Below are 11,178 nucleotides of genomic sequence, written 5' to 3' on the forward strand. Positions count from 1 at the left end.
GTGTACATGGTTCAGATTCTTTTCAGTTTTCTTCTGTTGCATGTGAAAAAATTCAAAATTACTTCCAAGCCACTTGAATTCCTGTTCTTTCATCCCAGTGTGAGCTGAAATACCCCATCTTGGAGAGAACCACACAGATTGTCCACAGCCATCATCTTCTGTTGTAGGCAAGTCTGCCTACGGGCTTCAACGCCAGCCCATTGCTTTGTGTAGGTCGGAAGGAGCGGATGACAGCCTTCCTTTGGAAGCATCTATCTTCCTCACAGGAGTCTTGGTTGGCAAGAACTTTTCAGTTAATGGAAAGAGGCAGCTTTACAGTCAGGATATAAAAGGTCTTTTTCCTTTTTTTTAAGGAAAACGTCTGCAAACCATGCTTGGAACAGGGCAGAAAAAGCAACTTGGTATTTGGAAACATCAAAAACTTTCCTTTGGGGCTGTTTAATGTCCCTTTGCTGCATCACTCCCTTAGTTCCAACTAATAGGAGGTCAATTCCAGGATCTCACAATCCTGAGTCCGTCCTGGTAAAGGAGACCAAGTAGATACCTCCTTTCACTCTACATTTCGTTGTCTAGATGGGACTTTGTTCCATCCCTAGAGAGGCAATGACCACTGGCATGAACATGGAATACCGGTTTTTCTTCTTGTCCTCAGAGTGGCTTTGAATCAAGTTTCAACTAGGTAAGAACTGAAACAGGAAAGACTTTAAGGACCAGGAGTGTCTAACCAATCAAGTCTTCCCTGGAAGAGAAGAGGAAGCCGGGAGAAGTGAATAATAGGTTTATTTGCATATACACAAGAGAAGAGCTAGCTTTGCTGGGAGTCACAGGAGGAGGGGCTTGTGAGGAGATAAGGCTTCAGCAGAGGAAGGCACCTTGACAAACAAGGGACTCCTGGCTTAGTAAATCAGCACAGTTGCAACCTTCTTTTGCCCCAAGCCAACTACCCATTTAACTCATTTACTGCTGTCCTAGAGCCACTGGAATCACTTACAAAACCAGATGGAAAATAAAGTGGAAAGAAACGGTTTTACCTATCTGGACCTGCCACTTAAAAATTTATGTACAGGATGCAGAAAACAAACTAAGAGGCACTTTCGAATAGTTCTTAATCTAATCAGTGCCATCTGTCCTAGTAAAAATACCATCACGGAAGAATTTGGGGATCAAATGAGCCTCCAAAGTTGGGGCCTCAATTAACAAGGATTTTGGCGAAGGGACTCTGGAAGTGGTTCTTGCCAGGTTTTCAGGCCCACGATCACAAGACAGGAGATTTCTGGAAAGGAGAGTAGAGTGGCTACAGAGACTAGCAATTCTCTGCCTCCTCCAGTTATCTTGAGGGCTTATCTCCTGGCAAGTTGAACCTGGGGTGCTGGAAAGAGTCTCTCGTTGCTAAAAAAACAGTCTTTCTTGAACACTAAAATTAAACCAGAATGAACTTGACTTCTCTTTGGAGTACCCAAATGGGATTAAGGCTTTTAACCTGAAAAGACCCAAGTTCTGCGTTTGGAAACTGTAACCACCAAGTGGCAAGTTCCCAAGGGAACTTAACTTCTTTTTCTCTAGGAAAAGTGGATTGTCCTTAGAGAAATGAGAAGGGGCTAGCTACCGATTAGATTAAATAAAACAAAACAAAAAGATTAGGTAGGCTGGCTAGGAAGGGGAAGAGAAACACACACTGAGTGATTATATCTTTTTTTTTTTTTTTTGTATATAAAGGATTAAAAAATTCCAATTTAATAAATTTTGGAAAAGCAAATGTAAAATGACTTGGGCTTATAAAACCAGAATTTACAATTATCTGTGAATAGTCAAAGACAAATCATAGAACCATTTTGATTACAAATCCAAAGTAGTTCTAAAGGTTACAGAATCACTCTCCCACTCCCCCTCCCCGTGAGATTCCAGTTGTTCAATCGTAAGCATCCCCACTGCTACTCATACTCCTTCATCTCCTCCTAAGACAGTGTTTTCACACCCAAGTCACATCACACATACCAGGCACGTCTTCCCTTTCACAAAGCTTAGCCAGATGATGTCTCCTTTTGGCTTAGATCAACAACCTTCCTTTTATAAATAATCCCTCTTCCCCCAGTGCCTAAATTCATCCAAGTCTTCATCCTCCACATGGTCCCGGTCCCAGTAGGACAAGTCCTCCTCTAAAAGGAACGTTGGATCCGAGAGGCCACACCAGTCACATATCCGGTCCTTTCTATGCCAATGCTGGCTGCACCCAAATGGTCTAGCACCTCTGCACCCAAGAAAGTTAAGAGTGTGCTTCTTTCTCTCTCTCTCTTCCTCTTTTCTTGCCACTATTCTGCCTTTTCATGACATCTGTGATGACGAGATATCTGGTCCTTCCTAGATCTTCCTGTCTTGTGCAACCCTTCACTGATAACCAAGTGACTGCAGAACCACTGTGATGCTGAAAATCTCTCGGGTTTTTCCCCCTCTCAGTGAAATGGAGTCTCTTCTAGGAGCCAGGAGTCAAACCAGAGACTCCTCTCTGCCTCCTAACATACCAGCTCAACAGGACTCTGTTTCTTCGAGATGCCCCCACTGCTCTGGAAAATCTGGTCAGAACACCACAGCCTCTGCTACTTGCAAGCCTGCGGGAAGATGCCAGTTCCTTCCATTCTGATCAATCATTTTGGGTTGAATTAAATGAATATAGTACCACACTCTGCTCTTCACGACACTTTTTCATTAACATACCTAGAACGTCCGCTTAAATAGTCTGAGCACAAAGCTCTTGAGAGCGGTCTCTACCCCCTCCTCTCCTCACACAGGGCCCCGGGAGTGCCCACTGGCCCTTAAGAGTGTCTCTTAGGAGCTAGCACCTAACTGGTTAAAGTGTCACCCGCAACTAGTCATGTTTTCTGGCCCCCATACAGTGTGGGGCCCACACTGCTCAACCTGCCACAGGTGAAATGTATCAGGGGATCTGTGTTCTCTGGAATCTGATCTTAAGTGCTAACCTCTCAGTAGCATTAAAAACGCTTTCACTTTTAGTACATCCACATTAAATGCTCAGAGAAGAAGTGCTACTAAGAGAAAACATGGAAGATTTCTCTAAGGATGGACCCATGCTTTCCATTCCAGCCAGCCAATGGGCTGAGGGCCTGTTTCCATTCTCCCCTTCATTCTTTCAGCATTAGTCCCATTAGTCCGCGACTCACGGGCAGCACAGCTGGATCCAGCAGGCACTCACTGTTAAGACCAGAACACCTACAGCATGTAAACAAGGTGAGATGGCAAAAGATACAGATCCATAGATCCTTTCTCATGGAGAAGGGAAAGAAAAGCCTCTGAGACAATGAGCTCACACGGCCGGTGAACACACACGAGAACAAGTCAAACGTCTCAACAAGAATTTACTTTAACAAAACGCACAAGTACGCGATGCTCGAGTCTTACTAGAAAGGAGTCACTTGGATTTTTTCCTTTCCTCACACAGCACAAGCCAACGGCCAGCTAGACATTCAGACCCATTACTGAATAGAAGGGAGCAGCATCAGACACAAAATTTCAGGCCCTGGTTTTATGTGCCTTTAATACTTTTTTTCCTTTCCTCTGTGTTCACTAAACAGGATTAAAAAAATTTTTGTAAAGCTGCTTTTCATAGCTTTTTGTTTTCCCTTTGTATTTATCATGTTTTTAATTTCTTCTCTGAAGAGGAATTCTCTGAATCTGTATCTTCCAACTCGACTCGGTGCCTTTTGAGGCCACTATGGCCATGCAGAGCCCTGCTGCTGTCTGTGTCTGGGGGGTCAGTGGGGTCCTCTCTCATTCCAGCACTGGGGGTCTCACAGGCCATTTCAGACCCACAACAATCTTTGTGTAGGAGTGGCCCTGTCAGGGTCAAGTTATCATGGTCAGTGTCTGAATGTCCCGGGGAAGAGCATGCCACTGCCTCCAGATCTCCAAAGTTCTGCCCATTGTTGTGTGGATGAGGGGGGCGGGGGTGTAAGCGTCCATTGTTGTGGTTGGCACAGATGGTTTCAAGGCTCCTCTCCTCACTGTCATCAGACTGGGTCCTGGGACAGCTGCCAGACCCACTGCTGAGAGTGGAGCCAGATGCCTTGGGGACAGGAGGAGAGGGCGGCTCCTCAGCCCGGCTGCTTAGGGCTTTGCTCAGGGCCTTCCCATTGAGCTTCTTGGTTTCAAAAGAGTGTTCTACAGAGCCACCATTGTTAGCATCCTGGGAGGGGTCCTCTGGTGCCTCTGCCCAAGGGTGGCTGCTGTGCTCCTGGCCTGGGCCACTGCTGGGATTTCTAGCAGAAGTCCCTTCTTTAAAAGCATCCTTGCTGCGACCTTCAGGGGGCAGGTCCTGGTTCCTCTGGCTTGGGGAGTTGCTGAGACAGGCTTCCTTACTGGAAGAAGGGGCTGGGTTGTCCTTGTGGCTGGTTCCTGCCCTCCCTTCATCTGCCTCCCCAGACACGAGGGAGCTCTCTCCATCTTTGTTACTGGAGTAGGAGATATAGGAATAGCGGAGCCACTTGTACGCTTTATAAATCTTCCGTTCGACCGACTCCATGTCTGAAGTTGGTGAGGCCCGGCTGGGCTGAATCTCCAGCGTGGAAGTGCTCCGCTCAGGGGAGGAGGGCGGGGAGGAGGAGAGGTCATCCACCTTGATCTGAGGGTAGTCACAGTTGTCCTCTCCGATGTAGGCGCTGGCGGGCTTGCTGGGGGGCGCGGGCCTCTCCTCCCGGGCCGCCTTCTGCCGGCGCCGCAGGGTATTGCGCTGCCGCGTGGCTGTTCTGCGCTCGTTGAGCTCCTCCTCGTCGTCGGAGCTGCTGGAGCTGCTGGAGCTGCTGGACTCGTCCTCAGGGCTGGGAGACCGCGGCCGCGGGAAGAGGTCTGTGTCCAGCTCCACCTCACAGGCGTTCTCTTCGGAGTCGGACTCGTTGGAGAGGGCCAGGAGGCGTTTGTCCTGGTAGCGCCGCAGAGCCGACAGGCGCTGCTGGCGAGACGCCGCGTCCTCACATGTGGGCGGTGGCGGAGGGGACGCCACTGAGTTGGCGGCGGGGACCCGCAGGGGCCCCAGGTGGAAGGCGCTGTCGGCATTCTCGTCCACTGCGGGTGGAGGGGAACGGGGCAGCGAGGCCGAGGACTCGGAGTCGGTGTAGCCGGACCGCTCGCTGACCCCCGCGTGCAGCTGGAGGATGGTGCTCTCGCTGAGGTCGCTGTCGGAGTCAGAGCTCCAGCCCTCGATCTCGCGGCGCACCAGGGAGTCAAAGAAGGCCATCATCCGCGGGTCTTCCTGCACGGACTGGTTGGCGTAGTCATGTGACAGGCCACTCCCACTGTTCAGCACCAGGCTGATGTACTCTTCATGGGTATAGAGGCAGCGGGAATCATCCTCAATCCTACCGTCTAGGTCTCCTGTACACCCCGGCTGCTTGTATGGGCTCCAGATCTGCACAGAAGGCAAAAACAAAACCAAGGAGGCCTGATTGAAAGTACTCCAAAGCTGGTGGTGATAAAGAACACTGAGGCAGAGCTTCTCTAGGCCCTTCCTGTCACTTAGCCAGGACCTGCTAACCAGCTTTAAAAATACACTCTTTACCAGACTGGATTATGTGGGCCACATATGAAAACAGAGGCTTCTAGAGTCAGGTGTTGGAAAAAGCATCGTCTAGGACATAGCATTAGCCTAGGGTCAGGAGACCTAAATCTTGTCTCTTGACCCAGAATAGTCACAACCATCTCCCCTACCAGCCCCCTCCCCTTTAGCTTCCTCTGGGAGTAGCTTGGAAATTACAATAACCCCCTTCATAATTGCAAAGGGTAGGGGATGACTTGAAGATTGGCCAATGTGTTCAAAACTCTCAGAAGACTGAAGCTGTGCACAGAGAGGTACCACTTTTCCAAAGTGAAAACAGACCCAGCAGTCAGTCCTCTGTGGTAGTTAATATTTCAGCCTATAACTCCACTTCTCCCCAACTGCAACATTTCTATTTTTAACTAATGGGAATTGCTTACTGGCGCTTGATAAGAATAGCCAACTGCCTACACTGCATTTCCCTCCTGGACATGCAGGCATTAGTTACCCAGGAAACTGGTTTCTCTTAACCAGGTTGCTGCTGACCTGCTCCCCAACTCTCCTGTTAGCTGTAGGAATAGGCAGGACATCCCCCCAAAAGACCATCACCCCACCTTAACACTCCTCCATGCTATCATCAAACACATGGGCCGGTAGCCAAAAGAATTACGCACAGTTAGGACTCAAACTCAGGTCTGCCTGACTGCAAAGACCCAACTTTACAAGCAGAATAAGTTATGCAAAAATCAAGTTCAAGGTAATTAAGCTGTCACTGCAGATGAGAACAATTAGCTTCACCTGACTACCAGACTGGTCCACAGAGCAGCACACAGAAGCTCAGTTACATCAGCCGGTAGCCATGGCAACTCAGATGAAATTCCAGGCAATTCTCTTGCCTGACAGGCTGGTGTCTATCTTTAGATGGCACCCAACCCAGAAAACAGAGCTCTTCATTCTCTATCCTCTACCAAGACAATGGCTTTGCTTTCCCAACGCTATCCAAGGACAAATTCACCTCCTTTTGAGTACTTTCTTGAGGCCCCATCCTTCCCATGCTTTATTTGCAACTTCTGAGAGGTAGCACCTTTATGGAAGATCTTCAGTTCAAAAGGGGCTGGAGAAACCTAGGTTGGCTCTCTTCATCAACTACCAACTCAGGTTCATTTCTCCTTAAGTTGTTCACAGCCTACACCTCCTGGGCTGTACTCCTCGCTCCATCTTCACCGCCTGACCCAGGAGAGGTTTAAGGCAGTGGTTCTCACACTCAGGGGTGCACAGGAGTCACCTTCAGAATCTTAATGGTGTTCACTCCTGAGCCCCACCCTTAAGAGATTCTGATTCATGAAGTCATCAGCAGGTACCAGGGCTCTGCAATTTTAACAAGGGGAAGACTAACTTCTTAAGAAACACTAGAATACAGTTAGAAAATAAGTAGCAGAAAATAAAGGATTTGCCTGAAGAGATTCTCAAATTCTTTGTGAGACCCAATGTTCTGAGCCATTTAGACTGGGCCCTCAACAACGGGCTCAAGCTACACATAACTATTTCTACAAACAAATGTCCAAGAGAATTAAAGTTCGGTAGCTTAGAAAGGAAACTGAGGGGTCCCTTAGGACTTTGGGGCGGGGTGGGAGGGTCTTATCCTATATTCCAAGGCCAGGTCTCTTACTCTCCCAGTTTAAAAATGGTAAAATTTTACTAACCATGCTGTCTAATATAAAGATAAATCTCTACGTGCTTCACAGAAACACAAAATTTGTTAACAGAAGTACAAATATTAAGGGTGCAACAAGCCAGTTTCTAGGTTCTAATCTACCATCCAGTCCCTGAGTCTTCACTTCAGGAATGAAAATCATTAACACTGAAAGCAGCTTTTATTTGGGCCCTGGAATGTATTAAGCTGAGGTAGACTTTCATTCCTGAAGCCTGGAGTAATGGAACAAAACGCTGCATCAGGAGGCGAGACGTGAGTGTGGGTTCCTACTCAACTTGGGCTGACCTCAGATAAAGCTTAGCTCCCTGATCTAAACAGTGAATTAGATGGGTCTCATCCAACCCTAAGATTCAGAGCAAAACAAAACCATTATCCCAGACAGCCAGTCTGCAGTCCTCCAGGGACTTGTGGCACCGAGCTGCAGGGACAGGCAGAACAGGTAGGAACCCCAGCCCCACAGGGCCCTGGGCAAAATGACTTCACTCTCGAGCACATCTTTTCTCATCTGTAGAAATGACAATGATGAAATGACATAACCTATACCAAAGCACAAAAGAAATGTGGTGCTTTCTCTTTCACTTGGCAGCTGAATTCCTCACCCAGAAAGCTTTAGACCCATCCTCAAAGAGACTTTTGAACTTCAGAAGTATGGACCATCCCAATTATCTTAGTCCTCATCCTAAGAATATTTTGAAATATTTGTGAAAGTATTTATTTCTTTACACTGAAAGTCAGCAACTCAGAAGTAAAGCACCAAAAAACACAACCTTCTGCCCCGACATGTTAAATGTGGATAGACAAGCCTCCTCCTGGGGCACGTTTCATAAGAAAAGGAGGAGAGGGATGAGCAGATTTCTCTCCAAGCTTCTCTGAGCTTCTCTCCAAGCTCAAGAGATTGCTGGGGGGGAAAGATGCCCTTCAACTCTTATTCAAACATTGTCAAAATGGAAAGCAATTAAGTAGCAAGTGTTCTGATCTACACAGGTGCCCAGGATATCCCTGACATAGCAGCTCTAAGCCCTCTCCTCTTTGTACTATTATATTAAATTAGGAAATCTGGCCATTTACCAAGAAAATCTACACTGAAAGGGACCTAACTGCTATTTAAGGGTTCTCCACTCTCTCTAATATGGCTTCCAAGACCTTCTGGGCCCACCTCCTGCCCCCCTTCCTGCCTTATATCTTAGTCCTCCATTCTTATGCTCTTTCCTGTGGCCAAACATGGTCATTTTCTGAACAGGTCCTATGCTTCACTGCTTCTGAGCAATTATTCTTAAGTATAATGCTAGAACACAGTAGGTGATCAATAACTATTAATTAAACAAAATAATTAACTATCTATTGCCTCTACTTAGAATGTTCCTCATATCTTACTCCGTCCTTTTGCAGTCTTTATTCTCCAAATTCTAGCTCAAATCCTACCTGCCCAAGGTTATCACAGATGGGACAAAAAAAACTCTCCCTCCCCCAGAGCATTTCTGTTTCCATCTCTTGTGTAGCTACTGCACTTTTCATTGTATTTACTTCTTGTCTCTCTTATAGGGTGACCTACATTACCTTTTTCGCCTTTATGTTTCCCATAGAGTCTAGCACAAATGGCACACGTAGGTATATCATACATATCACAAATATAGTAAAAACATAGGAATGGTCTTTTGAGAAAAAAATGTCAGCACTTGCTCTGTCTTGCCCCTTCAGGCTTAACTATAAAACAAACCCCTCCTTTGCTAAACATGCACATTCAGGGGACTGAAGAAGAAGAAGCTGATCCCAACAACTGGGATTCTTCTCTTCTGGGCTAGGACAGCAGCAGTAAAGGACAAGGGAGAAGGTGGAGTAAAGTGGAGAGAAAAAAGGTCTCAGGCTGGTATAGATATTATGCTCTTTAAGCCACTGATGCTCTCAGAAATGGCAAGCAGGAAAGTGACACTTATTAAAATAGTCAGAAATTATCGGGCACAGGTAATCCACAAGGAACTCCTGGATGGCAAGTCACCATAGATATCCTCACTTGACAGATGGGGAACAGGCTCAAAGAACTGTCCAAGAGTACCAGCTGTACTGACTTAAGGTTTCGAATGGCTAAATGTGCCTCCTGGTGGGGAAGGATTCAGACCCCACTGGAACTTGGAAGCAGTAAGCTCCATAGTTCAGCCTGGATAACCTCCCAGAGAAAAAACACTTTCTTCTCTCACTCCTCTGAGAACTTGGCTGGTTTCCAAACTATGACCTTTAGGGTAAAGACTCCAGTTGACTAAACAATAATTGGGGAGACTAAGTACAGAAGCATCCCAGAGTGCACGGCCAAGCAGGAATCTCTCTTCTAAAGGAGATGTCCAAACAGAGCTCTGAGAAACAGAATGACGTCAACAGGCCTAGCAAGGACATACTACTGTGCCAGCCCATTAGTCATAGGCCAAAGGAGAAGAGAAGGCAATTCAAGGGACAGGGCCAATTCCATGACTGTCCAGTGAAGGACGACTGAGGTGACCACCTCGAGCAGAGGCCTCTGGCTCCCGTTGCCTTCCCTCCAGCATGGAGAAGGTGACAGGCCACTGGTAAGAACAAAGAACAGGGCTCTATCCTGACTTGACTACTAACTGGCTGTGTAACTGACCCCAGGTAGGTAGTTTATAATTGAAATCTCATCATCTCTGAAAAGAAAAAGTCAGTAAAAATGATCTAGAAGTCTTGCTCCAGTGCTGTGGGAAAACATGCGCAATCATGAAAGTCAGCACTGATCCACAGGACCAACGAAACTTTACATAAAGGAATCTGGAATGAGAACAAATAAAAATACTGACCCATCCTCCCACATTGTATTTCTGATAGCTTCCCTTGCTTAATACACAACTTGGCTTCACTCTATACGGAGGGAGGGAGGGAGGGAAGCAAACCAATTTTTACCTCTTCCCTGATACCTTCCCTCAGGTTTTCATTATTATTTTAGGGAAAAAAAAAATAGGGGTTTTAACTTTTGGGGGGTTATCATCTATCCTTACTTAAAAATCAAGTTATCAGAGAGTCCTAAAGGATTCATCATTTGCCCCCAAAACCTTCATTTTCACAGATGTGGAAAAGGGTCACTAGCAACTGGAAAGTGAGGGATAGGTAGTAGGCCACCCTCCTGTGGACACAGGCCAGGCTGGGTCTCTTAGCTGCAGGCTCTAGACAAATTTCTTGGCTGGGTTAAGTTCATTCAGTCACTGTGCAATTAATGCAAGTCCTTAGCCTCGATCACAACCACATGCAGTGGGTTTTGATATGTTCTGAGACAATTTAGCTATGGTTCTGGCAGCCACTTAGTGATGTCTGTGCCATATTAGTACAGCAATTAATGCAAACTACACACCAAGTAACTGAGGGGATGGTGGCTTCCAGATGAGGTTTGGAAAGCAGAATGCATCAGATTCAAGATCAAAGGCCAATGGAAATGCAGTGGCATACAAATGGTGTCTAGTTTCAAAGCCTAGTGACTATTTTTAAAAGTGATCCTGAAAAGAGGGTTTTAAACCACTTTTTAATATCATTTTTAAAATATTTTATAATGTTAAAATAATTGAAAAAAATTTTAAGTAATCTTGATCCCCAACATGGGACTTAAACTCACGACCTTAAGATCAAGAGTCGCATGCTATACTGACTGAGCCAGCCAGATGCCCCAAAATAATTAAGAATTTTGATAGACCTTTAGTATGTTTAGGTATGAGGTCCTATATATATTGTTCTAGTTTCTTCCAATTATGAATTGTAATAATTTGTCTAATGAACAGAAGGGGAAGGTGCCTCACCTTGATAATCTTTTCTACACCAGAAGAGCAGATCATGTAGGTGTGAGGGTTAAATCGGACCTGGTTAACAATAGACCGATGCCCTTTCAGCACCATGAAGGCTCCGTTGACCACCCTACCAATGCCACCTG

At 46.3% G+C, this 11,178-nt stretch overlaps 1 protein-coding gene across 3 annotated transcripts in view; it reads right to left on the reverse strand.

Moving 5' to 3' along the window:
* Positions 1-763: 763 nt before the first annotated feature.
* DCAF5 (DDB1 and CUL4 associated factor 5) overlaps positions 764-11,178 on the reverse strand; it is a 102,688-nt gene continuing 92,273 nt past the window's right edge. For all 3 annotated transcript variants that reach the window (XM_059182426.1, XM_059182425.1, XM_059182427.1), the window contains exons 8-9: positions 11,048-11,175; positions 764-5,416 (exon numbers count right to left, since the gene is read on the reverse strand). In XM_059182426.1, the coding sequence (XP_059038409.1) occupies positions 3,647-5,416; positions 11,048-11,175 (1,898 nt within the window). In that variant the 3' untranslated portion in view covers positions 764-3,646. The remainder of the gene's footprint in view (positions 5,417-11,047; positions 11,176-11,178) is intronic.

The sequence above is a fragment of the Mustela lutreola genome, chromosome 7 (assembly GCF_030435805.1).
Source record: "Mustela lutreola isolate mMusLut2 chromosome 7, mMusLut2.pri, whole genome shotgun sequence".
Taxonomy (NCBI): Eukaryota; Metazoa; Chordata; class Mammalia; order Carnivora; family Mustelidae; genus Mustela; species Mustela lutreola.